This window comes from Ursus maritimus, unplaced genomic scaffold (genome assembly GCF_017311325.1).
Source record: "Ursus maritimus isolate PB19 unplaced genomic scaffold, ASM1731132v1 scaffold_19, whole genome shotgun sequence".
Classification (NCBI taxonomy): domain Eukaryota; kingdom Metazoa; phylum Chordata; class Mammalia; order Carnivora; family Ursidae; genus Ursus; species Ursus maritimus.
In genome coordinates this window covers 48,184,022-48,211,782 of record NW_024424341.1, presented here as the reverse complement: position 1 = coordinate 48,211,782, position 27,761 = coordinate 48,184,022, and the positions used below count along the sequence as shown (strand labels likewise).

At 43.2% G+C, this 27,761-nt stretch overlaps 2 protein-coding genes across 4 annotated transcripts in view; one reads left to right on the top strand and one right to left on the bottom strand.

Annotated features, from left to right (window-relative positions):
* Positions 1-23,287, top strand: part of PPP2R1A (protein phosphatase 2 scaffold subunit Aalpha) — a 64,965-nt gene extending 41,678 nt beyond the window's left edge. Inside the window, exon 16 of one of the 3 annotated variants that reach the window (XM_040632933.1) lies at positions 23,265-23,287. In XM_040632933.1, the coding sequence (XP_040488867.1) occupies positions 23,265-23,272 (8 nt within the window). In that variant the 3' untranslated portion in view covers positions 23,273-23,287. Of the gene's footprint in view, positions 1-536; positions 569-7,223; positions 8,251-23,264 lie in introns of those variants that run through there. The other 2 variants (XM_040632934.1, XM_040632932.1) reach the window with 2 other exon arrangements.
* On the bottom strand, positions 20,896-23,251 carry LOC103657328 (vomeronasal type-1 receptor 4-like). The gene has a single exon (XM_008684776.2). It carries the CDS (start codon positions 23,094-23,096, stop codon positions 22,167-22,169), a length of 930 nt encoding a protein of 309 aa, XP_008682998.1. The 5' UTR covers positions 23,097-23,251; the 3' UTR covers positions 20,896-22,166.
* Positions 23,288-27,761: the final 4,474 nt, after the last annotated feature.

The following is a 27,761-nucleotide window of genomic DNA, read 5'->3' as shown; positions in this document are numbered from 1 at the left end:
AATTCTACCAAAACATTTAAAGAATTAATACCAATTTTTCACAAACTCTTCCCAAAATTAGGAGAGAACGCTTCCCAACTCATTCTGAGGCCAGCATTAGTGTAATACACCCCATCAGTAAAAGACAACATGATCATCTCCATTGATGCTAAAAACAGCATTTAACAAAATCCACACATTCACCATAAAAACACTGAATAAACTAGAAATAGAAAGGAATTTCCTTAACCTGATGAAAGGTGTCTGTAAAAACCCACAGATAGCATAATAATGGTGAAAGATTGGGTGCTTACCATAGAAGACAAAAATACCCACTCCTGCCACTTCTTTTCAACATCGTAGTAGTAGTTCAGGGTAATTAGGCAAGAAAAATAAAAAAAGAAAAGCATGCAGATTGGAAAGGAAGAAGTAGAACTGTATTTGCAGATGATGTGATCATGTATAGAGGAAATCCTAAAATCTAAAAAAAAAATCCAATAAGTTCAGTAAGATTGCAGGACACAAATACACTAATTTGTATGTCTATACATTGGCAGATGATAAGCGTTGGTAAGGATGTGGAGATACTGGAATCCTCATATACTGCGAATGGAAAATGATGCAGTCACTTTGGAAAACAATGTGGCAGTCCTACTGGGATACTATTTTACCCACCCATTGTACTCCTAGGTGTATACCCAAGAGCGTTGAAAACCTACATCCCTATAAGAACTTACACACAAATATTGGTAACAGCATTCTTCACAATAGCCAAAACGTGGAAACCACCCAAATGTCCATCAACTGATGAAATGTGGTGTATCCATATAATGGATATTAGCCATAAAAATGAATGAAGGATTGGGGCGCCTGGGTGGCTCAGTTGGTTGAGCGTCTGACTCTTGATTTTGACTCAAATCATGATCTTGGGGTCATGAGATTGAGCCCTGTGTAGGGTTCCCCGTTCAGCAGGGAGTCTGCTTGAGATTCTTTCCCTCTGCTGCTGCTCCTATTCACGCGTGCTCTCTCAAAATAAATAAATCTTTAAAAAAATGAAGTAATGATACATGCTACAACATGGATGAATTAAGTAGCCAGACACAAAAGGCCAAATATTGTAGGACTCTGTTTTACTTGTACCTTTGGTGTCGTATCTAAGAAATCGTTGCAAAATCTAAATGTCATGAAGGTTTTGACCAATGTGTTTTTCTAAGAGTTTTAGGTCTTTGATTCATTTTGAGTTAATTTTTGTATATGGTGTTAGTTAGGGATCCAACTTCATTTTTTTGGCCTGTGAGTATTCAGTTATCCTAGTACCGTTTCTTGAATACCCTTCACACTTAAAAACCATTTGACCATAAAGGCCAGTACCACACTACTTTGATTACAGTAGCTTTGTTCTTTTTCAAGATTGTTTTGGTTATTGGGGGGTCCCTTAAGATTCCATATGAAGATTGGGGTGGGTTTTTCTATTTCTGCAAAAGACATCTTTGGGGTTTTGAGAGGGATCGCGTTGAATCAGTAGATTGCTTTAGGTAGTAGTGACATTTTAGCAATAGTAAGTCTTCCATTCTGTGAACATGGGTTGCATTTCCATTTATTTATATGTTTAATTCTTTCAGAAATGTTTAGTAGTTTTCATTGTAGAAGTCATTTATCTCTGGTTAATTCCTTATTCTTTTTGATGCTACTGTAAATGAAATTGTTTTTATAATTTCCTTTTCATTGTTCATTGCTAGCATATAAAAATGCAACTGATTTTTTGTTGACTTTTTGTTTTGCTAGTTTGGTGAATTCATTTCTTCTAACAGTTTTACTCTGGAATTTTTAGGCTTTTCTACATAGATCTTATCATCTGCAAACAGAGATAATTTTACTTTTTCCTTTCCAGTTGGATGCCTTTTTTTCTTACAGATTTGCTCTATTTAGGACTTCCAGTACTGTGTTGAATAGAAGTGGTGAGAGTGGGCATCATTGTTCTTAATCTCAGAGGAAAAGCTTTACTTTAACTCTTGAGTTTGTGATAATTGGCTGTGGGCTTTTCATATATGGCCTTTTCTATACTCAGTTTGTTGAGAGTTTTTATCGTGAAAGGATATTGAAGTTTGTTAAGTGCTTTCTACAGTTACTGAGATGATCGTATAATTTCTATCCTTCATTCTGTTAATGTGGTCTGTCACATTTGTTGATTTGCATATGTTGAACCATCCTTGCATCCCAGTGATAAATCTTACTTGGTGGTGGTGTATGGAACTTCTTATGTGCTTTTGAATTGGGTTTGCTAATAATTTGTTGAGGATTTTTGCATCAATATTCATCAGGTATTTTGACCTGTAGTTTTGTTTCCTTATAGTGGCCTTATCTGGCTTTGGTATCAGGGTCATGTTGACCTTGTGAAATGAGTTTGGGAGTGTTCCCTCCTCTTCAGTTTTTTTGGAGGAGTTGTAGAATAACTGGTGTTAATTCTTTAAATGTTTGGTAGAATTCACGGGTGAAACAATCTGGACCTGGGCTTTTGTTTTTTAGGTTTTTGATTCCTTATTCAGTCTCCTTACTCATTATTGGTCTGTTCAGATTTTCTGTTTCTTCATTATCCAATATTCCAATATTGGTAGGCTCTATGTATCTAAAAATTTCTTTTAGATTGTCTGGTCTGTTAACATATTGTTTTTCATAGTGGATTCTTATGATCTTTTGTATTTCTGTGGAATCAGTTGTAATGTTTCTTCTTTCATTTACAATTTTTTTGAGTTCTTCCCCCTTTTTTTGGTTTGTCTAGCTTTAAAAAAAAAAAACCTTAGTTTCAGATTTTTTTTTTTTTCTGTTGTATTTCTTGTCTCCATTACATTTATTTCTGCTCTAATCTTTATTATTTCCTCCCTTCTGCTAAGGCTTAGTTTGTTCTTTTTTTTAGTTTCTTGAGGCGTAATGTTACATTGCTTATATGAGATCTTTTTTTCTTAATGCAGATATTTATTACTATAAACTTCCTCTTAGAACTGCTTTTGCTGAATCCTATAACTTTTGGTATCTTGTGTTTCCATTTTCATTTGTCCATTTATTTATATGTTTAATTCTACATAGATAAGATCTATGTAGAATTAAACATATAAATCATTTCTGATTTCCCCTTTTAATTTTTTTTTTTTTGGACTTGTTGGTTGTTGAGGAGTGTGTTAATTTTCACATTTTTGTGAATTTTCCAGTTTTCCTTTTACTGATTTCTAGTTTCATGCCATTGTGTTTCAGAAAAAAATGCATATGATTTCAGTCGTCTTAAATTTGTTAAGACTTGCTTTATAGCCCAACATATGATACGCCTTATAAAATGCTCCATGTACACTTGAAAAGATTTTATTCTAATGCTGTTGGATGGAATGTTCTATATATGTCTATTAGGTCCATTTGGTCTATAGTGTTCTTCAGGTCTGCAGTTTCCTTGCTGATTTTCTGTCTGGATGATGCATCAATGTTGAAAATGGGGTATTGAGGTCCCCTCTATCATTGTATTATTGTCCATTTTTCCCTTCAGGTCTGTCAGTATTTGCTTTAAATACTGAGGTACTCTGGTACTAGGTAATAGATAATGTATATTTGTTGTATTGTCTTGATGAATTGACCCCTTTATCTCTATATATTGACGTTTTTTCTCTTGTGACTGATACTGACTGAAAGTCTGTCTTATCTGATGTAAGTATAGCCGCTTTTGCTCTCTTTCGTTTCCATTTGTGTGGAATATCTTTTTCCATTCCTTCACTTTCAGCCTGTGTGTATCCTTTCTTCTGCTCTAGACTATTGTTCAGCCCCTGTATTAAAATTTTCAGTTCCTTTGTTTTAATTCTTCGGCTCCATGATTTCTGTTTGATACTTATATTTTCTCTCTGTTGAAATTCTCACTTTGTTCATGCGTTGTTCTCCTTACTTCATTAAGTAACCTTATGATGGTGGTTTTGAATTCCTTGTCAGGTAAATCATATATTTACATTTCATTAGGGTTGGTTTCTGGAGATTGATCTCATTCCTTTGTTTGAGACATGTTTCCGTGTTTCATCATTTTCCTTGACTCTGTGTTGGTATCTGTGCATTAGGAAAAAAAAAAAAACTGCCACCTGTACCTCATGGACTGGGCTTGTAGATTTTGGGAGCCTCTCAAAATCTTCACAGTAGTCCGAACTGCCATCTTTGTTGTAGTGGCCCCAGGCATCTAAAATACACTGGGTCCTGTCAGTCTGAGACAGGTGAGGCAGCCAGTCTTTCAGGCTCCTCCAGAGAAGTTGGGACTTTGGGCATACAGTCAACTCTTCTCTGCCCAGGGAGAATGTGGAATCAGAACTTTTTCTTCTGTCACACTGCATTGAGCTGGAAGAGGAGTTACGTTGCCTGCTATATGCTTGTTTGAACCTCTCTCTATTCCCTTGGCCTCTAGGAATCTAGAGTATGCCAGGTTCCATCAGCCCTCTGAGACAGAAAACAAACCAATCCCTTGGGCAGCCCTTGGAAAAGTTGGAGCTTTGGATGTGTGATACAGCTCTTCCTTCCCTCAGGGAGGCTGAGAGCTGTGCCAGGGGTAGGGATTATGGCAAGAGTGTCTCAGATCTTCCTGCCAGCCTCAGTGTGACGGGTTTGGCGCTCACCCAGGATGCAGGAACCTCTCAACTAGTTTATGGGTTTCAAACAAAAAGAATGCGTCTGTTTATTGGCGTTGAATCACTCTGTCTGTTGGGGAAAGGAGGGTTCTGGGCGTCCCATTCTGCCATTCTGCTCACGCCACCCTCACAGGCACATTTCCTTTTTGTTTCCAGCAGCCTTTGGCTGTTCACTGGTAAGAGACATGAAGGTAAAATGCTTTTGATTCACCCAGTTCTCTGTCGGCCTTGATAACTCCTCAGTTATCCTGCCAGAAGGAGAGTAAAAAACTAGTCAAGCTGCTTGTTTCAGGCCTTCCTCTCACTGCCTGGTTTAACATCACACACCAACCACGAGACTAAAGTGAAAATGACAGAAAATACTAAGCATGGATAAAGTTGTCTATAAACCAGGCGTGTCATACACTGTTGGGGGGTGTGAAATTTGTACAAACATTTTGGAAAACTGGCTGTTACCTCCAAAAGCTGAGTGGATGTAAACCTGTGGCCCAGAAATTCCTCTATCAGATATGTACCCAACAGAAATTCATACATGTGTCACGAAACCACATTGTAGAATTTACATACCGGTGCTATTTATTCATGATAGCCCCCAAATGAAACCCACTCACATGCACGGACAGACGAATGATTAAATCGATGGATTGATAACAAGAAAAATGATGTTCACACAATGGAATTCTGTCACCAACAGCATGAAAAAATACAGATAAATTAACAAACATGGAATTTTATTTTTTAAAAAGATTTGAGAGAGTGGGCGTGCGTGCGAGTGAGGGGAGGGACAGAGGGAGAGGGAGGGAGAATCCTAAGCAGACTCCCCACTGAGCATGGAGCCTGACATGGGGCTGGATTCCACAACCCGTGAGATAATGACCTAAGCGGAAATCATGAGTTGGACAGAACCAACAGAGCCACTCAGGTGCCCCTAAACATAAGGAATTTTAAAAGCCAAATACGGAAGAGTTCTTGCTCTAGGATTCCATTCATCTGAATTAACAAAGAGGTGAAATTGATGTATGCAGTTATATGTCACGATAGTGGTTGCTCTTGGGGATAGTAACTGGGAGGGCTTGAGGAAACATCTGTAAGGTTATCAGCGTTTTCTTTTTTAATCTAGGATCTACACCCCAGTGTGTTCAGTTTGTGAAATCTGAGCAGTGCACTCATGAGCTATGCATAAAAATATTTTTTAATACATATCAGCAACTAAAAAAATTAGTTGTAAGAAGGTCGATAGGTTAGTATTCAGTGACCTTACATTGTCAAGGTGGAGGTTAACTGTATTAAATAACTCTACATTGTGATTAGTTTTTACAAGTATTGTGCAAATTCTGGGTTGAAATCTAAGATACTAAATCTACAGCACCTCAAAAAAGGTAAAATGTAGAATTACTAAAAACATAGAAGTCAACATAGAATAAAATAGAACAGGTATCATGAAGCAGACATAATAGGTTGGTAAATGCTTTCCAAATTTGCCCGTTTTTAAACATGAAAGACTAATCCTGTTAAAGTCAAATATTATTTGACTACGTTCATTTAGATATATTTTTTTAAAGATTTTATTTATTTATTCGACAGAGATAGAGACAGCCAGCGAGAGAGGGGACACAAGCAGGGGGAGTGGGAGAGGAAGAAGCAGGCTCATAGTGGAGGAGCCTGACGTGGGGCTCGATCCCCTAACGCCGGGATCACGCCCTGAGCCGAAGGCAGACGCTTAACCGCTGTGCCACCCAGGCGCCCCTCATTTAGATATTTTTATCAAGAGACACAACTAGGACATAACTAAAGTAGGTAAATGGAAAATACGTTGCATGTATGTTAAGGTAACTAGAAGGGCAAGATGAAGATAAGTATTTTAAGTTCTGAGTTTTACATTCTTATATACAATTTTCCATTATTGCGTGATGGGTGATCATAGATTGATAGGAACACACACATGAATGTTCAAACACACGCACAGATTTTATAATACACAAATCTGCACATGTGTGCGTGTGTTTACCGCCACTTTTGTAATGTCACTGTCTTATATGATTCTGAGGGAGATGAGTGAATAAATGATTGAACATTGGGTGAAAACACTCAGTGTTCGTTTTCCTCCTAGACGAGGAACTTTGTATTATGTAGGCAAGGCAGAGCATGGATACACTGTGGTCTGGCTCATGAGCAGATGGTTGGGAAACAGTGATTACTGAAGTGCTCAAGAAGATCCAGTTGGGGGGCGCCTGGGTGGCTCAGTCGTTAAGCGTCTGCCTTCGGCTCAGGGCGTGATCCCGGTGTTCTGGGATCGAGCCCCACATCGGGCTCCTCCACTGGGAGCCTGCTTCTTCCTCTCCCACTCTCCCTGCTTGTGTTCCCCCTCTCTCGCTGCCTGTCCCTCTCTCTGTCAAATAAATAAATAAAATCTTAAAAAGATCCGGTTGGGATCGTCAAAAACAGACAAAACGACTTGAAAGATGGAGGAGAGGATGTTAAAGTGGACAAAGGTGCTCACCAGGAGAAGGATGCTTTTGGTGGCTCTGGACAAGATGACGATGTGGAGGAGACGTTGGTCCTGTGAATATGTTGGACCTTCTGCTCGTGCCTGTGCAGGATGAAGACCATGCAGCTGCTGGCCCAGAACATGAGCCCCAAGCATTGCACATCAGGGGATAACAATTCTGCATACAGAGTCTCTGGCTTTGTCATGAAGAACCGAAGTTCAGTGTCCAGAATCATTTGTTTGTGGTGTTCCTGTTGCTCCATTTACTGGTGATATACGTAAGACAAATTGTGTTTACCAGCATGTGCAGGATCCAGCACGGGGCCGTGGAGGTGCTTATGTACTTGGGAGCTTTCCCTTTAAGCCCTGTCCACCTGGAGTTCCTGGGACTGACCATGATGGCCTGGAAGACACTCCAGAGGCAGGTGCTACCCATGGACACAACCCTGCCCACTCTGTGAACATACAAAAAAAGTTTGCATCCAAAATCATTGAGGAAATGTCTCATCCCAAAGGGTATCGTCGTATGGGGACTCCTTTAGGCAGAATGCCCAAGGAGTTAGCTGTGGTCAGGGGCTTGAGGACAAGTCTGTGGACCTTGGCCTGCACCCAGTAAAATAAAGGATGGTGCAATGGTAAAGGAGAGAAATTGCCCAGGATTCCAACCGTAGTCTCTGATGAAACCATCCCCACTGCCAGACCCCTGGCAGTCATCTTGTCTGTTCCCAGTGACCGAGTTTATCTTCTGAGCTAAAGGATCCTGAATGGCCACAGGTTAGATGTATCATGTCAGCTGAAATCCTTTATTCTCCACTTACTATTAGTTGCACTAAGAAATGTGGATTTAATGTTTTTCTTTTACTAAGAGTTTTCCACAGGTTGAATGTGTAACTTTTAAAGAGCTCTTATAATGTAAAATCACTTCTGTGAAGCCGCTCATGGGAGAACTTCTTCATGCTTCACGAATCCATGAGGCCAGCACCATTGTGGCTGTAACTAAAAGATGAAGAGAACAGACACACAGAGAGGTTAAGTATTTGTCAAAATCTACTGCTTAGGGCAGAGCAGGGACTTGAAATGGGTTGTGCTGTGTCCAAATTCCAGAAATAGCAGAATTAAAACACCCTAATCAACAAAGAGTACTTAGTAAGACTTTATTGTGCATATGAGAACTACTGATGAACAGGGGTTTCAAATTTAAAACCTGTGAAGGTCAGGGGTATAATGTTCCAGGATGGCCTATAAAGTGATTACAGTGATTGGTTATTACAGTGGGGCTTTCCAGATGACAAGGGATTGGTTAAAAGTGATTATCTTATACCGTTTTTTTAGGGAGATAAATTTTTAATGTTTATCAGAAGCATTTTGCTTATTATGTTCATGAAATAAGCTAGATTTTAGTTTTTCTTACATGGCTTAAAGGGTTTTGTCTGCTCAGGGAGTTTTTAAGTCCAGTGTCCGTTTTATATTATATTTCATAGCTGGTAACAAAGAATGTGCATTAAGCTACCATCGTCTACCAAAAGCTAGTTTGCACTATGTAGTGAAAAGAAGGGGCACATGCACCCCAATGTTCATAGCAGGAATGTCCACAGTAGCGAAACTGGAAGGAGCTGAGATGTCCTTCAGCAGATGAATGGATAGAGATGTTCATATATACAGGGGGATATTACTCAGCCATCAGAAAGGATGAATACCCACCGTTTGCACTGGCATGGATGGAACTGGAGGGGATTATGCTAAGTCAAGCAGAGAAAGACAATTATATGGTTTCACTCAAGTGGAACATAAGGAATAGTGCAGAGGACCGCAGGGGAAGGGAGGGAACGCTTAATGGGAAGAAATCAGAGAGGGAGACAAACCATGAGAGACTCTGGACTCTGGGAAACAAACTGAGGGTTACAGAAGGGAGGGGGGTGGAGGGACGGGGTAACACGGTGGTGGGTATTAAGGAAGTCACGTGTTGTGCTGAGCACTGGGTGTTATACACAACTAATGAATCGTTGAATGCTACATCAAAAACTAATGATGTATTATATGTTGGCTATTTGAACATGATAAAGGAAAATGTCTTCCAACCTTGTGTTAAAAAAAAAAAAAAGCTAGTTAGCTGTGTTCATCAAATAATCCAGATCTATATTTAGTTTTGATTTTACACCTTGTCATTTGACTTTAGATATTTGTTATTGTAGTGTTGGTTGTAATAAGTTTCCATGCATTTGTAAAGATTTATAGGCCAATATCAGTTATGAATAAAGCTTTAGATATCTTAATAAAGGCAGCTGCACTGCTGGCAGAGTACTGTAGGAACCTGCTCCATCACAAGGTGTGTGTAATGGATGTACGACTGGCTCGATACCAGGATGGCGACAAAAAGACTCATTTGCTTTTATATCAAGAACACAAGTATAATGGTACCTACCACAGGAAGTGTTGAATAATCACGTCATACCTTACGTTTGGGGACCTAAACCACTAATACATGATAAAATACTGTAGGCTAGAAACTAAATTATTACTAATTTTAGATCACATATTTACCTATTAACCTGAATTATGTAAAATTACTTGCAGCAATGCAATATTCATAAATGATATGACATGCAAAATGGCATGTGCAAAGCATGAAATGTTGCGCATTTTATAAGTTGATAATAGTAGATTTTTGGATTGTTATGAGAATATAAATAGGAGACTTTATTTCTTACATCAGTTTTAGGCTCCCAGCAAAATTGATTGGAAGGTACAGCGATTTTCCATACACTCCCGACTGTCAAAAATCCCACACCAGAGTGGTACCTTTGTTACTATCGACGAAAATATTTTCAAACAGGTGAAAATAAGATGATGTGAGCCAGATAGTTGTTGTGTGAAACATATAATTATTATGTTAACCCTTCCTATAATGGTCCTCCCCTAAATTTAAGAGGGAAAATAGCCTTACCATAATCAGTAGACTGCAGTGTTTTCAAGAGACACTTTTGGTCTCCATTAATTGTCTCCAGAGTTAGAGAAAACTTTTCCATTCAAGCCATTACTATTTGGATACACTTTCTGCACAGGATCAGGTGATTCCTATAAATTCATCTTGACTCTATTATAAGCATGGAGGTGTTACAGATGTACCTCTAGTAATCCTGAAATTTTGGTCTGATTCCTGTCAAGTAGGCTGAGCAGCAGAGTGATTTTACCACTAGATCCTTTTTTTTTTTAAAGATTTTATTTATTTATGTGACAGAGAGACAGCCAGCGAGAGAGGGAACACAGCAGGGGAGAGGGAGAGGAAGAAGCAGGCTCCCAGCCGAGGAGCCCGATGTGGGACTCGATCCCAGAACACCAGGATCACGCCCTGGGCCGAAGGCAGACGCTTAACGACTGCGCTATCCAGGCGCCCCTACCACTAGATCCTTAAGCACCTTACAAATCAGGCTTTATTATTGCTTGCATTAAACATCAACCACTGTCACCGGGTGATGGATATTAAGGAGGGCACGTGGGTGATGAGCACTGGTGTGAAATGCAACTAATGAATCGTTGAACACTGCATCAAAAACTAATGATGTACTATGTTGGCTCACTGAACATAATAAAAAAAATCATTGTCAGGATTATATTACATTGCATTCGGTGCCATCAGGTAGGGTGTAGGACTCGCATCTCTCTACTAGCCCACCCTGTTCCTCTGGAAGTAGTTCTTCCTGTGTGCTTTGGCGCTGGACCAGATTCAAAACCAGAGAATGCCTTTTGCGATCACTTATGCAGAATCCCAATATGCCTCCTTCCGTTACAGATTATGCCTCTCAGACTGAAATAGAAAATACCTACTCGACTCTGTCCTGCTGCCAGGAGAGCGGGCTCAGTGCGGTGGTCACTACGGGCAGAACATAGGTAGACAGACCGTGACATCCAGGTTTGTGATTCTGTGAGATCATCTCCGTCAGAACTGCAATCATTTCATCTGTGTCTGGGAGTGTGGGCTTGGGAGTTGACAATATTTCTGAAAACTTTTTCCTGTTGCTAATTACCAAAAACAATCGCAAGTTTCTAGTTAGCATCTCCTAAGAGAGTATTAGACTAATTTTGACAGGTTCTTTCTTTTCCATTATCCCTGGAGGCAAACGGTCTCACATGGGGAACAGCAGGAAAGGCTGACGTCTGCCGTGTGGCGGACTGGCAGCGATTATGTGTGTCTCACCGGGCTCTTTGCTTCCCCCAGGAGTTTCCCCAATGTCTAGTTCTTTCCCAGTCTTCATTCCCCTGAGCTGAACCATCATTTCAGTTATTAGCAGAGAAGTGCAATAAGTTAAAATACTTAGGAAGGGTCTTCAAAGAGCCGCAAATAGATGGAAGAACATGATGCCAACCATTTACAATCAGAAATCATGGAACTCACTTGCCCACATCAAAGTCAATGCCAATTATTAATGGAAATTTTATAGGAAAATATACTTTACCGTTGTTTGCCTCCCTCCTCTAGTGATAGGAAGTAGACACAGAACAATGTCCACAGAAGAAAGAAGGTTCTAAAAGAGCCCTTCTCGGGTAAAAGCATGGTTTAACAGGTGAGAGTCCGTCATTCCTGAAACTAGCAGGTAGGCCAGCGCTACTCAGCTAATTCCAAAGCAGCAAACGGCTATCGGTTCTCCACACTTTGGCTAAATTTACTGCGTGAGCACTTGACGCTTTGGTAACGAAGAAACATAAATTCAGAGTTCAAGTTGGTTCTCTGATTTTTTTCTACGAACAAATCCACAATTTGATCCAGATTCACTCTCCACTAACCCCCAATGTTCAAGTCAGGCTTTAGAGCTACAATGGTGGGCAATCCAGAGGATTCACACACACAAACTCATTTACACACACAAAGACACAAGTGCATGCACACAGTGAAATACACACATGCACTCACATACATACAGGCGTACTTAATGTGACGCCATCCTAGTTGCACACTCAGACATTCTGGGACACAACACACACACACACATAATGACATTTACACAACTTCACGGTTACTCATTTTCATAAAACCACACACAATCACCAGGCATGTGTGACTCAGTAGCATGTTCTTATACAGAAGAATAGTTATGTCTCCATCCTTCTGGATGCCTAGGAAGGGGCCTTCTCTTTCCTGTCTTTATAATCCTAATCCTGCAACAGCCTACAAAGGCAGTATTTATAATATGCAGCATTTAAAAAGTGCTGTAAGCATTACCACCTTAGGTTGGGATGTGTGGTGGGGATGTTATGGTACGTGGGGGAGTGGCAGTGCAAGGCGTATGGCAGAGCAGGTGGGATATAGAGACAAGACAGATGGTGGTGCACAGGTCCTGGGATGAGGGGAGAAGAGAGTGCAGGAGAAGAAAGAAGGCGGAGGGATAAAAGACAAAGAAGTGTGCTCAGTGTCACCAGGAGCATTTCCACATTTGAGGGTACAAAGAGATAAAGTGTGCGGGGAAGGGAAGGGGGTGAGGCATATTGGGATCTGGGGAAAGAGAGGTAGAGTTTCCTGGAAATGAAGGGGGCAATGGGGATGGGCACTTCGCAGGGAAGATACTCATGGTCTTTGGTTGGTGAAATTCACAGGAGACAAGGTCTTGGAGGGGTTAAAATCATGGAGAGGAGGAAGGGGAAGATGTGTGCGGCAGGCAGACCTTGGAGGAAGACACCATGGTCCAAGACAGACGACATCAGAAGAGGAGAGGGATCCTGGAGGAGACTGTGAGCACGAGGAGAGAGGCAAAAGAGGCACAGGGGAGGGAGCCAGGGAGCCAGGAGGAAGGGTCAGGGGTGATAGGAGTAGGGTAGTGCACGTGGGTGGGGATTGGGCTTGTGCAGGAGTGGAGGCTGGAGCAGTGGATGGTGCGGAGCATAGAGTGAACGGGGCAGGTACTGGAACTGGGAGTGGATTTTCAGTGAGACAAAGAAGGGTGCAGATGGTGTGGTTTGAGGGGGCGATGGAAGGTGAGGAGGGTCGCACTGGAGTCCATGGAATAATGGTCATGTAGGGACAGATGTCAAAGAGGTGATGGGAATAGGCCGGTGATGGGTGTTAAGGAGGGCACATATTGCAGGGATCACTGGGTGTTATATGCAAACAATGAATCATGGAACACTACGTCAAAAACTAAGGATGTACTGTATGATGACTAATATAACATAATAAAAAACTATTAAAGGTGATAGGAAGAGGTTGGAGGACAATTTTAATGGTAAAATATTTAAGTAATAGAGTAAAAGTATTCATGAATTACCCATGATCTCCAGATGTTACGGTTTTTATCACTGGAGTGTAGCTTTCTTCTTATGCAGTTTCAGAGCATATCTGAACTTGTATCAAAATCGTGCTACAGGGGGGTGCCTGGGTGGCCCAGTCGTTAAGCGTTGGCCTTCGGCTCAGGTCATGATCCCAGGGTCCTGGGATCGAGCCCCACATCGGGCTCCCTGCTTGGTAAGGAGCCTGCTTCTCCCTCTCCCTCTGCCTGCCGCTCCCCCTGCTTGCACTTGCTCCCTCTCTCTCTCTCTCTGACAAATAAAATTTTAATAAAACAAAAGAGGTATGGCGGGGGCATCTGGCTGGCTCAGCTGGAAGACTACATGACTCTCAATCTCAGGGTCATGAGTTCGAGCACCACATTGAATGTAGAGATTACTAAAAAAATGAAAAAGTATGGCATTTTAGGAGGAGGAGAGAGCACAGCACCCATCTGGGACTCAGCATTTGCCCGAGAAAGACACTCCCTTTTCTTCTCTCGCCCTCTTTTTCATTGTCTTGAACAATCACAGCTGCATGTTGAGACTATGCCTGTATACAGAATTAACATCAGTTCACATCACAGCAATCTGTTTGCATTGTGTTTCCCCAAATTAATATATTGAAGTCCCAACCCCTAGTACCTCGGAATGTATTTGGAAATAAGGTCATTACAGATGTATTTCCATTCCCTCAATCTTCATGCTGCCCCTCTTCCCACCTCTGTAGCCCCCTAGACCTGCCCCCTGCAACTCCTCAGATCTTTCTCCATCCCCTAGACCTCCACCTGCTCCTTCATCCTCCAAACTCTTGACTTGCCCCTGCTCCATCCCACCTCCACCTGGCCTTTGTAGACTTCCATACCCATTTCCCTCCCTTACCCACTTTGAAATCCCTCCTTTCCTCCACTTTTCCCCCAACCCTTCCAGAGAGCTCAACCCAACACTTCTTGCCTCCTATCACCCCCCCATCTGCCTTCCCCCTTGACCTATATTTGCCCCCATCCCAGTGATTTCACTCTGTTTTCCATGTCCCCTTTGGCGCATCCCTCAAAATTCCACCTGTGAAACACTGGGCAGTATCAGCGCCCTGTGTACCCCATACACACCCCCACATCTGTCCTTCTCCTCTGGGTCCTTTAGCTTCCTCATGCCCCCTATCTCCCCAGCTGACATCATCACCCGCACATTTTGCCTGAGCCCATTTCCCTCCACGCAAGGTTCCAGCTTCCCTTCCATCCTCTATTTCTGTCTTGGCCCATAACCACATCCATACCCTAACAGCACACTCTACTGTGGTTTCTTTTGTGTTTTAACTGTTCTCTGGACCCAGTTTGGGGGCCCTGGCTAGTGGAAGGTCATTCTCCCCTCTTGAGCAGCTGACCACATCCACCCGTCAGCCACTGCCCTAATTGGGCTCTCACACACTGGGCCACTTTGCAGCAGCCCTGACCGCCCAGGGTCAGGTACCAACAGGTAGGGACAACCCTTATGTTCTGGAACCTGTGAGATTATTTAAATTAGCCAATTCAAAGGGTGCCCTCTAACCCTAACGAACCCCATCCCACTTGCCATGCAGAAGCTTTCCCTACAGCCTCAGTTACCCTGTTCCCGGGGAGCAGTCCCCTGTGTAGCCTGTCTGTGCTTCTCTCACGCAGAGCTGTAAGTACTACAGAGTTCTGCCTTCCGTGTGTGTGTGTGTGTGTGTGTGTGTGTGTGTGTGTGTGTGTGTGTGTGAGATTCTGTTATATCCCGCCATCCATCAAAAGAGTCTTCAAATCATAAAAAACAGAGTCCCCCCCCCCCGCACCGTGTTCTTTACCCCTGTGGACATGAACTCACCTGTGCCTTTTGCCCAGCCCTCCCGTCCTCACTTCTGCCCGCTGTCCCCTCCCAAACATCCCCTTTGTGCGCATGACTGCTGTGGCCTTTATCACACAGGGCCCGTTTTGAGTTCCACCCTGCACTGCTTTGCACACTTACCCTCTGTGTGTCGTCAGATGCCTCCGTGCACTTTAAACACACAGCACCTTTGAACCCCTGTGTGCATTTACCCTCTGTACCCTCTCCTGCACTGTGTGTCCCCCAAACCCTGTGCTCATGAAGCACCGCCATCTTGCCCTTATGTCCCCTGTTCCTGTGCCCTGTCTGTCACCACCATACTCAGTCATACCCACACTCCCCCCCACCTCACGTGGCAGAGCTCATACAACTTTTCTTTCCTAATTTTTTTTTAAAGATTTTTTTATTTAGCAGAGAGGCAGCCAGCGAGAGAGGGAACACAAGCAAGGGCAGTGGGAGAGGAAGAAGCAGGCTCCCAGTGGAGCAGGGAGCCCGACGCGGGGCTCGATCCTAGGACCCTGGGATCACACCCTGAGCCGAAGGCAGACGCTTAACGACAGCCACCCAGGTGCCCCTTTATTTCCTAATTTTTAAAATTGTAGTAAATCTAAATGTAACATAAATTTTACCATCATAACTGTTTTAAGTGTACAGTTCAGTGGTTAAATATATTCATATTTTTATGCAACCTTATCACCACTGTCCATCCCCAGAACTCTTTTCATCTTGCACTTCTGAAACCCTATCCCCATTAAACACCAACTCCCCAACTCTCCTCCCCCAAGACCTGGCACCCACCATCCTGCTTTCTCTATGATTTTCTACTATAAGCCAGTCATATAAGTGGGATCATACAGGATTTGTCTTTTTTTGACTGGCTCATTTCACATAACATAATGTCATCCAGGTTCATCCATGTCTTTGCCTGTGACAGGCTGTCCCTCCTTTGTAAGGCTGAACAATACTCCACTGTTTGCTTATCCGTTCATCTGTTGGACACTTGGGTGGCTTGCATGTTCTAGCTTTTGTGACCAATTCTGATGTGAACGTGAAGGCACAAAGACCTCTTCAAGACCCTGCTTCCAATCCTTTTCAGTACATACCTGGAAGTGGGATTGCGGGACCCTGCGGTAATTCTATTTTTAATTTTTTATGGAATTGCCAAACTGTTTTCTACAGTGGCTGTTATTTTTTAAAATTGTTTTTGGAGAGAGAGGCTGAGCGGCAGGAGGGGCTGAGGGAGAGGGAGAGAATCTCAAGCAGACTGCCTGCTGAGCGCAGAGGCCCCTGCAGGGCTTGATCTCAGGGCCCTGAGATTCTGACCTGAACCAAAATCAAGAGTCAGATGCTTAACGGACTACACCACCCAGGCATCATTTGTGGCTGTGATTTTTATTCCCATGCCTCAGCACAAGGGTTCCAATTTCTCCACACCCTTACTATCCTTGCTATTTTCTTTTTTTCTTTGTTTTATAGTAGCCATACTAATGGATGTGAGGTGGTATCACATTGTGGTTTTGATTTGCATTTTCCCTAATGAATTGCGATGTTTCCTGTGCTTATTGGCTATTTGTGTATCTTCTTTGGAGAAATGTCTGTTGAAGTCCTTTGCCAGTTACTGAATATTTTTCTTTTTTACTGTTGAGTCTTAAGAGTTCTCTATATATTCTGTATACAATCTCTTAACGGATATATAAAATACAAATATTGTCTCCCATTTTGTTGGGCCTTTTCACTTCATCAGTGGTGACTTTTGTTGCAGAAAAGTTTTAAATTTTCATGGAGTCCAGTTTTTCTATATTTTCTTTTGTCACCTGTGCCTTTGGTGTCACACCCAAGAAATCACCGTCGAATCTAATGTCATGAAGATTTTGGCCCATGCTTTCTTCTAAGAATTTTATTGTTTTAGGTCTTACATTTAGGCCTTTGATCCATTTTGAGTTAATTTTTGTATATGGTGTTAGGTTAAGTGTGGCAACTTCATGCTTTTTCCTGTGGACTTAGTCCTTCCTTCTTTTTCTGTATGGGACCCTGTCTGGCCTTAGGGTTCACGAAAAAATAAGAGCCTCTCCCAAACACAGTGGTCCCTTGGAGATACTCAGAAGAAACTTGCAATTGTTTTAGTAATTAGCAACTGGGAAAAAGTTTTTCAGAAATGTTTCCAGGTCCCCAAGACTGTGCTGTCATTACAGCTACAGGAGAGATGATAATTGCAGTTCCGAGAGGGGGTGAGATCACAGCTTCACAAACCTTTCTCTGAGTCTAGCTGCCTACCCCCAGCATGTACTGGCTGTCTTCACCTTCACACCAAGCAGTCGTCCTGACAGCGGGAAGGATTCCAGTGACTATTTTTATTTATTTAAAAAAATTTTTTAAGATTTTATTTATTTATTTGACAGAAAGAGAGAGCACAAGCAGGCAGAGCGGCAGGCAGAGGGAGAGGGAGAAGCAGGCTCTCCACTGAGCAGAGAGCCCGACGTGGGGCTCGATCCTAGGACCCTGGGATCATGACGTGAGCTGAAGGGAGACGCCTAAGCAACTGAGCCACCCAGATGCCCCTCCAGTGAGTATTTTTAATTTCAGTCTGAGAGGCAGAATCTGCAAGGAAGGAAGTCTGAGTGAGTGTTCATGTCTGGAGGAGAAATAGATACAGGGGCAAAGCCTGACAGAGAGGTGAAATGATTCCTTAGTGAAGAGTTGAGCTAGTAAAGAGGATGAGGGTCCTAAGTCCTACGCCAATCCCTGACGGCTCCGAATGTAACTGCGTGCGATTGTCACTGAAGACAGTTATTGGCAAATCATCCCAGTGATAATGAAATCTGATTTTTAAGGTGCTTAAACATTGTAGTTACGAAATAAATATACTGCTCACGTTTCCTTACGGGAATCATAGATTAAATTTTCAGTGTTATTAGAGGTGTGCTTACAGGACTACCATGCTTATAATTAAGAGTATGATGGGGGTGCCTGGGTGGCACAGTGGGGCGCCTGGGTGGCGCAGTCGTTGGGCGTCTGCCTTCAGCCCAGGGCGTGATCCCAGCATTATGGGATCGAGCCCCACATCGGGCTCCTCCACTGGGAGCCTGCTTCTTCCTCTTCCACTCCCCCTGCTTGTGTTCCCTCTCTCGCTGGCTGTCTCTATCTCTGTCAAATAAATAAATAAAACCTTAAAAAAAAAAAAGAGTATGATGAAACTGTAAGAATTATTTCATCCTGTGCAGGAACCACCCATCTGCAGTTGTTTCTGGAATACAACAGGTGTTTTTCTACTAAGTCTGGGCATACGATGCACTTCATGAAAACAGTAATTGTGTCTCTAATGAAAACATTTGTGACTTGATGATTATGGGCAGGCTACTTTCTGTCTTGGAGTTAGAGAAGCAGCCTTTAAGGAAAAGCTAACTTTACAACTAGGAGCTTCAGACAAGAGGTGTCAGAACCACATTTTATTTTGTTTTATTTTATTTTATTTTATTTTATTTTATTTTATTTTACAGTGGTGAGAACATAGGACATCTGCCTTCTTAACAATTTTTTTTATTAAGTTAAGGTTAGAATTCAGTGATTTCTCAGTTGCATAGAACACCCAGTGCTCATTACATCAAGTGCCCTCCTTACTGCCCTTCACCCAATTACCCCATCCCCCACCCGCCTCCTCTCCAGCAACCCTGTTTGTTTTCTAGTTAAGAGTCTCTCATGGTTTGCCTCCCCCTCTGTTTTCATCATACTTTATTTTCCTTCCCTTCCTCTATGTTCATCTGTTTTCTTAAATTCCACATGAGTGAAATCATATGATATTTGTCTTTCTCTGACTGACTTATTTCACTTAGCATAATACCCTCTAGTTCCAACCAGGTCACTGCAAATGCCAAGATTTCATTCTTTTTGATGGCTGACTAATATTCCATTGTGTGTGTGTGTGTGTGTGTGTGTGTGTGTACACACACATACACACCACATCTTCTCTATCCATTCATTTGTCGATGGACATCTGGGCTCTTTCCACAGTTTGGCTATTGTAGACATTGCTGCTATAAACATTGGGGTGAAGGTGCGCCTTCGAATCACTATGTTTGTATCTTTGGATAAATACCTAGTAGTGCTTATTGTTGACTTTATTCTTACTTTCTACTTCAATTCCTGTATGTCCAGAAGAAACTTTTAAAAACAAGTATACACTTGACCTCTTTTCTTCAGAAGTTGTTAGCTTTTCTTTTCTTTTCTTTTCTTTTTTGTTTCTTTCTCTTTCTTTCCTTCTTTCTTTCTTTCTTTCTTTCTTTCTTTCTTTCTTTCTTTCTTTCTTTCTTTCTTTCTTTCTTTCTTTCTTTTTAAAGATTTACCTATTTGCCAGAGAGAGAGTGAGCGAGAGAGCACAAGCAGGGGAAGCCACAGAGGGAGAGGGAAAAGCAGGCTCCCTCCCCACTGAGCAGAGAGCCTGATGCAGGGCTCGATCCCAGGACCCGAATTGAAAGGCAGAAACTTAACGGGCTGAGCCACGCAGGCGCCCCTAGAAGTTGCTAGGTTTTCAACCTAGAAATTTCTGCATGATTTGAAAAACTAATCAGAGTCTTTTTCTTCAATAGGTTTAAACTCCTCCTTCACAATGTAAGGACATTATGCATAAATGCACTCACTATATCCCATGGTTTTTATTGGTGATATGTATTTTTTAAATTTAAAAATACAGATACAGTGCACAGATAATGAACCTGTGTGCACTGACCACATTTCTGACCACAGCACTTACATCGATGCACAGAATATTATCAGACCCCTGGAAGCTCCCAGCTGCTGTCCCTGTCTGTCACCACTCATAGGGTAAACACAGCTGTGACCTCTGCCAGCAGACGGTATTATGTCTGAATGGTATCTAATGTAAAGGGAATCGTAGAGCATTAAGTCTTTTGTATTTGACTTTTTCCATTTAGGTTGTTTGAGAATTTATGGTTGTATGTTGTTGTGGCCCATCCACCGGCACTGCTGCGTAGAATTCCGTTTTAGGAATATCAGTCAGTCAGTCATTCCACTGTGACCGGGAGTGGGGCAAGAGAAGCAAGATTTAAGGACGAGTTTTCTGAGTTCGTTCTTGGGTTTCTAGAAGTGGCTTTCTAATCTGATTCAATATAAACATGCAAAAGAAGGGCGCCTGGGTGGCTCAGTTGGTGAAGCATGTGCCTTTGGCCCAGGTCGTGATCCCAGGGTCCTGGCATGGAGCCCCACGTCCAGCTGACTGCTCAGCGAGTAGTCGGCTTCTCCCTCTGCCCCTCCCCCAGCCCATGCACGCTTGCTCTCACTCTCTCTCTCTCTCTCTTGCTCTCTCCCTGTCTCTCAAATAAATAAAATCTAAAAAATAAAGTTAGGGGCGCCTGGGTGGCTCAGTCGTTAAGTGTCTGCCTTTGGCTCAGGGCGTGATCCCGGCGTTCTGGGATCGAGCCCCACATCAGGCTCCTCCGCTGGGAGCCTGTTTCGTCCTCTCCCACTCCCCCTGCTTGTGTTCCCTCTCTTGCTGGATGTCTCTATCTCTGTCAAATAAATAAATAAAATCTTTAAAAAATAATAATAATAATAAATAAACTTAAAAATTGTAAAAGAGGGGCACCCGGGTGGCTCAGTTGGTTAGGCGTTTGCTCGTCGAGCTCTCTGCTCAGTGGAGAGCCTGCTTCTCCCGCTCCCTCTGCCCCTGCTTGTGCTCTCTCGCTCGCACTCTCTCTCTCTTAAATAAATGAGTGAAATCTTTTTTAAAAATTGGAAAAGAAAGCAGTGAGAGCACATCGCAGAATATCTGCCCTTGACATTCCTTCTCAGCCATTTAAAAGAAGTAAGTATCAGGCGCGCCTGAGTGGCTTGATCAGTTGAGTGTCTGACTCTTGGTTTTGGCTCAGGTCATGCTCTGCACGAAGCTGGCTTCAGATTCTGTCCCCTTCCTCTCCCTCCCCCTCTACTCCTCCTTTACCACCCCTCCCATCCACTCATTCGCACCTTCTCTCTCCTAAATAAATAAATAAACTCTTTAAAAAAAATGAAAGAAAGATCTGAAGTATCTGAATGGGCATGTATTTGACACTTGCACACAATTTAGGTAACAAACATGGTAACGTTGGCTGGTTGCTCTTAATGTGGCTGAACAAAGGTGAAAGAAAAGGTTGAGCTCGGGATTCAAATTCCCAGCTCAGTCTCCATGTAAATGACCCAAAGGACTATGTGTGCCCTTAAGGAGACCTGTGTCTGGGTCTCCAGACCCCCTTCTTGCCAATATGCCCAAGTCATCTTAACAGAGAAAACTCTGCTTTCTCCAGATCTCAACACATGTCTGTTTACGTTGTCAGCACTCACTTGATTATCTTTAAATACCAGCAGAAGCATATTTTTGTGCTTTCCTTTGCCCGGCTCCTCTTTAATCTGGCCATTTCTACATGAAAATAATGGTCAACATGCTCATCTCCTTTCATCACCTCATATTTCAAGCAAATCAGTGCCCCCTCTCTAAGGATGTGACTTACCTATAAAACTTACAACCGGCTCCCAGGAACGCTACTGCCTGAGAATGGGGGTTTCCTCCAGCCCCACCCAGGCTATTCCTTATGTGTGGGGACATTATTTTCTAACCCATGCTCATGTACCTTTCCCTGAAATTTCATGCCAAGTGCAGTTCTTGGAGATTTATTAGTTTGAAAGCCACACGCTTGAAGACTTCTCTGTAATATCTAGATGGTGTCAAGACCGGATGTTTATTATTGTATCATTCTGAACTCCTTTACTGGCAGTATTAGGAAAACTTCAGTTCTATAAGTATTTAGAAGATAATGGTTTTTCGTTACAATATTGTCCTGATTTCTTGTTTATTTTGAAGAGGATACTCAGCACGTCCTGTTTACTGTTCTCTTGGACTCATTTGATTTAGGACCCTGAGGGGCATGAATGAATTGGCCACTGTACATTGCAGAAATACATACAGTTCACATATTTCTCCTAAGATGAGGGGATTTTATATTCCCTGTCCAGGCAAAGCAGAGTCTGTGTATCTTGGAATCATGGCTCATGAGCAGAAAGGGGCTGACAGCTGGGAAACACGCAGCCGTGATTGCAGCCATGTTTATAAGGATCCAGTTGGGATTATCAGAAACAGCCAAAACAACTTGAAAGACAGAGGAGAGGGTGTAAAAATAGACAAAGGTGCTCACCAGGAGAAGGATGGTTTTCATGGCTCTGGACTCGGGGGAGGAGGCGGTTCTTCGTATATGTTGGACCCGCTGCTTGTGCCTGTACAGGATGAAAACCATGGTGCCGCTGGCCCCGAGCATGAGCCCCAAGCAGAGCACATCAGGGAATGATAACAGCGCTGCATACAACGAGTTTCTGGTTTCGTCGTGAAGAACCGAAGAACAGTACCCAAAATCCTTTACATTTGTGATGTTTTTGTCACTCGAGGAGCTAGTTATATAGATAGGAAAAATAACATTTACCAACATTTGCAGCATCCAACACAGGAAGATAGAGGGAACGATGTACTTGGGAGCTTTTACTTTGAGCGCTGCCCACCAGGCGTTTCCGGGGCTGATCGTGATGGCCTGGTAGACACTCAATATGCAGATGCTACCAATGGACGCTCCCCTCCCCACCCTGTGAAGAAAGAAAAGAAGTTTACATCTGAGGTGACTAAGGGTATGTTTCCACCCAAATGCTGCCATGGTATGGGGGACTCCTTTACAGAGCAGCGTTAAGAAGTTGGCCACAATCAGGTGCTTGTGAATGAAGTCTGTGGACTTCAACCTGTAGTCAGTGAAGGAAAGGAGGATGTAATGACAGAGAAGTGAGAAATTGCCCAGGATGCCAACCACAGTCTGTGTTAAGAAGATCAGTCCTACTGCCAGTTCGCTGTTGACCATTTTCTCAGTTCCCGGTCAATGGTAGTTGCCTTCCGAGCTAGAATGTCCTGCATCGGAACATGAGGCATGGGCCACATGTATCACGTCCGCTGAAATCCAGTATTTTCCCCTTGCCATTCATTCCCCCTTGGAAACACCTGCTTAATGTTGTTCATTTTTTCATAACAGCTTTCTGAGGGCTGAACGTAGAACTTTCAGAGAGCCCTTACAATGCAAAAAATCTCTCCTGTGAAGGCCTAGTGAGAACTTCATGCTTCACAAACCTATGAGGCCGGCACTATTGATGTAACTAAAAGAGGAAGAGAACAGACACACAGAGAGGTGAAGTATTTGTCCACATCTGCTCCTTCAGGCTGTGTGGGAACTGGGAACTGGTTGGGCTGGAAACGGTGACAGTGCACTGAGCCACCATGGTCTGCTAGAAAGCTAGGTAGCTGGGGCACCTGGGTGGCTCAGTCGGTTAAGCATCTGCCTTTGGCTCAGGTCATGATCCCAGGGTCCTGGGATTGAGTCCCGCATCCCGTTCCCTGTTCGGCGGGGAGTCTGCTTCTCTGCCCCTCCCCTGGCTGATGGGCTCTCTCTCTCTCTCTCTCTTTTTTGTTCACTCTCTCAAGGAAATAAATAAAATCTTTAAGGAAAAAAAAAACAACGAGGTAGCTGTGTTCATCAAATAACCCAGATCTATAATCAGTTTTGATTTGCCACCTTGTGGTTGGTTGTATAATTTTCATTATAAGTTTCCATTAACTTGTGATGATTTATTGGACAGGACAATATCAATTAGGGGTAAAGTGTTCAATATCTTAGTAAATGTACGTGCACCGTTGGCAGTAGAATATTGCAGGAGCCTGTCCCATGACAAGTCGTATGTAGTGGTTGCAAGACTGGCTTGATATTAGGATGGCAACAAAAAAGCTCATTTGCTTCTATGTCAGGAACGGAGTATAATATAGCGATCACAGGCCTTGTTGAATAATCACATGTAATTCTGTAAACTTCGGGACGTAAAACACTAACACATGGTAAAATAGTAATAGTGTAAGGCAGAAATTAAGTTAGTATTGATTTCAAATGATATCTACTTAATACCTCAGTTAAGTAAAACTATTAACAATGCACTCAGATTTGTGAATGATACTTACGAAAAACACATCACTGAAAATTGGCATCTGTAAGGCATGTATTCTTACGCACGCTCTAAATCCAAGGACTGGGTTTTTGTATTGATAGTAGAATAATTTTTTTAAAAGATTTTATTTATTTGTTTGACGACAGAGAGAGAGAAAAGCAGGCAGAGTGACAGACAGAAGCAGGCTTCCAGCTGAGCAGGGAGCCGGATGCGGGACTCGATCCTAGGACCCTGGGATCATGACCTGAGCCGAAGACAGATGCTTAACGGACTGAGCCACCCAGGAGCCCTGATAGTAGAATAATTTTTAAACGGTGGAAGGAACATGATATGCACCTGGCTGCTGCCATCTGGAATGCATCATCATTATTTCAACTCTGCCTTTCGTGCTCATTTCCTAACTTTCAAAATGAGTAAGTTTCACTCTCATCGACACATTATGGAAGTTTCTAGTGCAGACTCCATTTGTGTCCCCAGAATTTAGTGGTAGATCCAGAGCTGGAGGACACCTTTCCGTTCAGGTCATGACCATCTGGATGACACACTCCCGCTTGGGATCAGATGCTTCCTGTACGTGCATCATACTCTTCATACTCTCTACGACCCTGAACATTTAGTCTACAGGTCCTAGGAGGTGGACTGCACTACAGATTGATTTTCCCACTCAGCCCTTAAGGACTTAAAAATCAGTGTGTATTATCACCTGCACGAAACACCAACAGTCACTATGAGCGGAGATCGTTGGCAACCATCCGGGATTGTGAAGGTCTAGGACCCCACCCCTCTTTACTAGCTGAGTGCAAACCTCAGAATAATTCCACCTTCCTGCATGGCTTTCCAAATGAATCAGGTAATACACAGAAGATTGCCCTTTTCTGATAGAATCACTCACCCAGACTCCTGATGTGCGGTTTCTTAAACAGACACCACCTCTCAGTCTGAAGGAGAAATCCTCATCAACTCCTTCCGGCTGCCAGGAGGGGCTCAGTGTGGAGGGCACGGCAGCCAGGATGTGTGTGGGAGGGGGCAGCCAGACCCTGAGATATAGGCTCGTGATTCTGTGAGGGCCCCTCCCTCACAACTGCAATTATTTCATTTGTAGCCGCACTGGGAATATGGGTTTGGGAGCTGAAGATGTTTCTGAAAAATTTCCCCTTAGTTGTTAATTACGAAAACCAATTATGAGTTCCTAGTTAGAACCCCATAGGGGACTATTTGAGTATTTATGTGGGAGGCTCTTTTTTTTTCCCCTTGATCCCTGTAGGTAGACAGGGTCTTCTATGAAGGACGGGAGGAAATACTGAGTTCTGACACGTGAGGGACTCGTGGCGAAGTCTGTGCGTCTCACTGGATTCTGCACTTCCCCGAGAAGTTTCTCTGCCCAGAAACTAATACTTTGATCTTCTGACTGCTGAACTGAACCGTCAATTACATTTATTAGTAGAGACACAGAGTGAGACAAAATACCTGGGAAGAATATTCAGAGATACAAGTAAAAGAAGAAACACAATGTAAATAATGTGTAGAAATTATTTCACAAATCAAAGTTAATGAATTTGGCCTTGTTTGAATAATTCAGTGCCAATCAGTAGGAAAATTGTTGAGGAACATATGCTTTACCGTAACTGACCTCTATTCATAAGAAATACAGACAGAACAATATCCACAGAAGAAAGGAGGAGGTTTCTAAAAGAGTGTTTTGCAGATTTGAAGCAGCAGGATCCGGTGGCTCAATCAGAAGATTCTTCCAGTCCTGTAAATATTGGATGAGGTACTTAATTAAGGGATCACACGGTTAGAACAGTTCTTTACTATTTTGTTGTTGTCGTGTTTGCATTTTTAGTGATCGGCCCTGACTGCTTTGGTAAGAAGAAAAACCCATTAGGAGTTGAAACGGATCCTGTNNNACAAACAAACCCACATGTGATGCACGTTCCCTGTGCAGCGGGAGGCCATTTTCAAGTCAGAGCCATCATGGCGGGCAACTCAGACTGCACACAAACATGAACTCATTTATACACTTGCATGCAGATGCAAACACACGTGCGTATGCACACCCACACTCACATGTACTCACCTGCTAGTAGACACATACATGGTCACTCGTACTCACACGGTTACAGTTGAAACTGACAGACATTCAGGCACATCCTGAACACGTGCAGACTCACCCTCGTCGACCTTCATGGTCACCACACCTTCACTCAAGCTCACAGTTCACATTCGCTTTCGTAATCTCCACATACACATTCATCGTGTGTGTGTCTTTTTTTAAAGATTTTATTTATTCATTTGAGAGAGAGAGAGAGACAGCCAGCGAGAGAGGGAACTCAAGCAGGGGGAGTGGGAGAGGAAGAAGCAGGCTCCCAGCAGAGGAGCCCGATGCGGGGCTCGATCCCAGAACGCCGGGATCACGCCCTGAGCCGAAGGTAGACGCTTAACGACTGCGCTACCCAGGCGCCCCTGTGTGTGTGTCTTAATGACATGTTCATATACAGAAGAAGAGTTGTATCTCCAGACGTCTGGATGCCAGAAATGGCGGCCCTTTTTATCATTTGTAATCCTTCCAAACCTGCAACTACCCACAAGGAGAGTATTTGCAACATAGACTCTTCAAAATTTCTTTGAGCATTACCACCTAGGTCAGGATGTGTGGTGGGCATGTTGTGGTGTGTAGGGGACTGGCAGCGCAGGTGTGACAGAGCAGGTGAGGGCGGGTGCAGGGAAAGAAACATTAAGGACAAGGTGCGGAGGTCCTGGGGTAAGGAGAGAAGAGAGTGCAAGAGATGAAAGGAGGCGGAGGGATAAAAGACAAAAGTGTGCTCAGTGTTGCAGGGAGGCATTGTCACGTTTGAGGGTACAAGGACGCCAAGTGTGCCGGGAAGTGAAGGGAGTGAGGCCTATTGGGATCTGGAAAGAGAAGTGCAGGGCTTCCTGGGAATGGAGGGAATGATGGGGATGGGCTCTTCACAGGGAAGATAGTAATAGTCGGTGGTCGGTGAAATTCACATGGGAGGGATTAAACTCATGATTGGGGAGGAGAAAGGGGAATATTGTGGGGCAGGCAGATCTTGGAGGAAAACAGCGTGGTCCAAGCAGATCGAGAATGCTGGAAGAGGAGAGGGACCCTGGAGGAGACTATGAACACAAGGAGAGAGGCAAAAGAGGCACAAGGCAGTGAGGGAGCCGGGGAGCCAGGAGAAAGGGTCAGGCATGATAGGGGTGGGCTAATGCCTGTGGGTGAGGATTGGGTTTGTGTAGGAGTTCAGGCTGGGGTACTGGAAGGTGTGGGGCTGAGAGGATCCAGGGAATGGCCTGAGATACTGGAACTGGGACTGGCATGTTCTGCAAGACAAAGTAGAACTCGGATGCTGTGGTTTGCAGATTGATGGAAGTTGAGGAGGGTCACATTGTAGTCCCTGGAATAGTACTTATGTAGGGACAGCTGTTAAAAAGATGACAGGAAGGAGGTTTGAGTGCAGTGCAGAAGGGTGACAGGGTTGACTGCAGGTGAGGGGCGTGTGGAGGTTTAGCAG

Excerpts from the sequence above, each read along its gene's own strand:
- LOC103657328 (XM_008684776.2), bottom strand. The coding sequence starts at position 23,096 with ATGGTCAACAGCGAACTGGCAGTAGGACTGATCTTCTTAACACAGACT.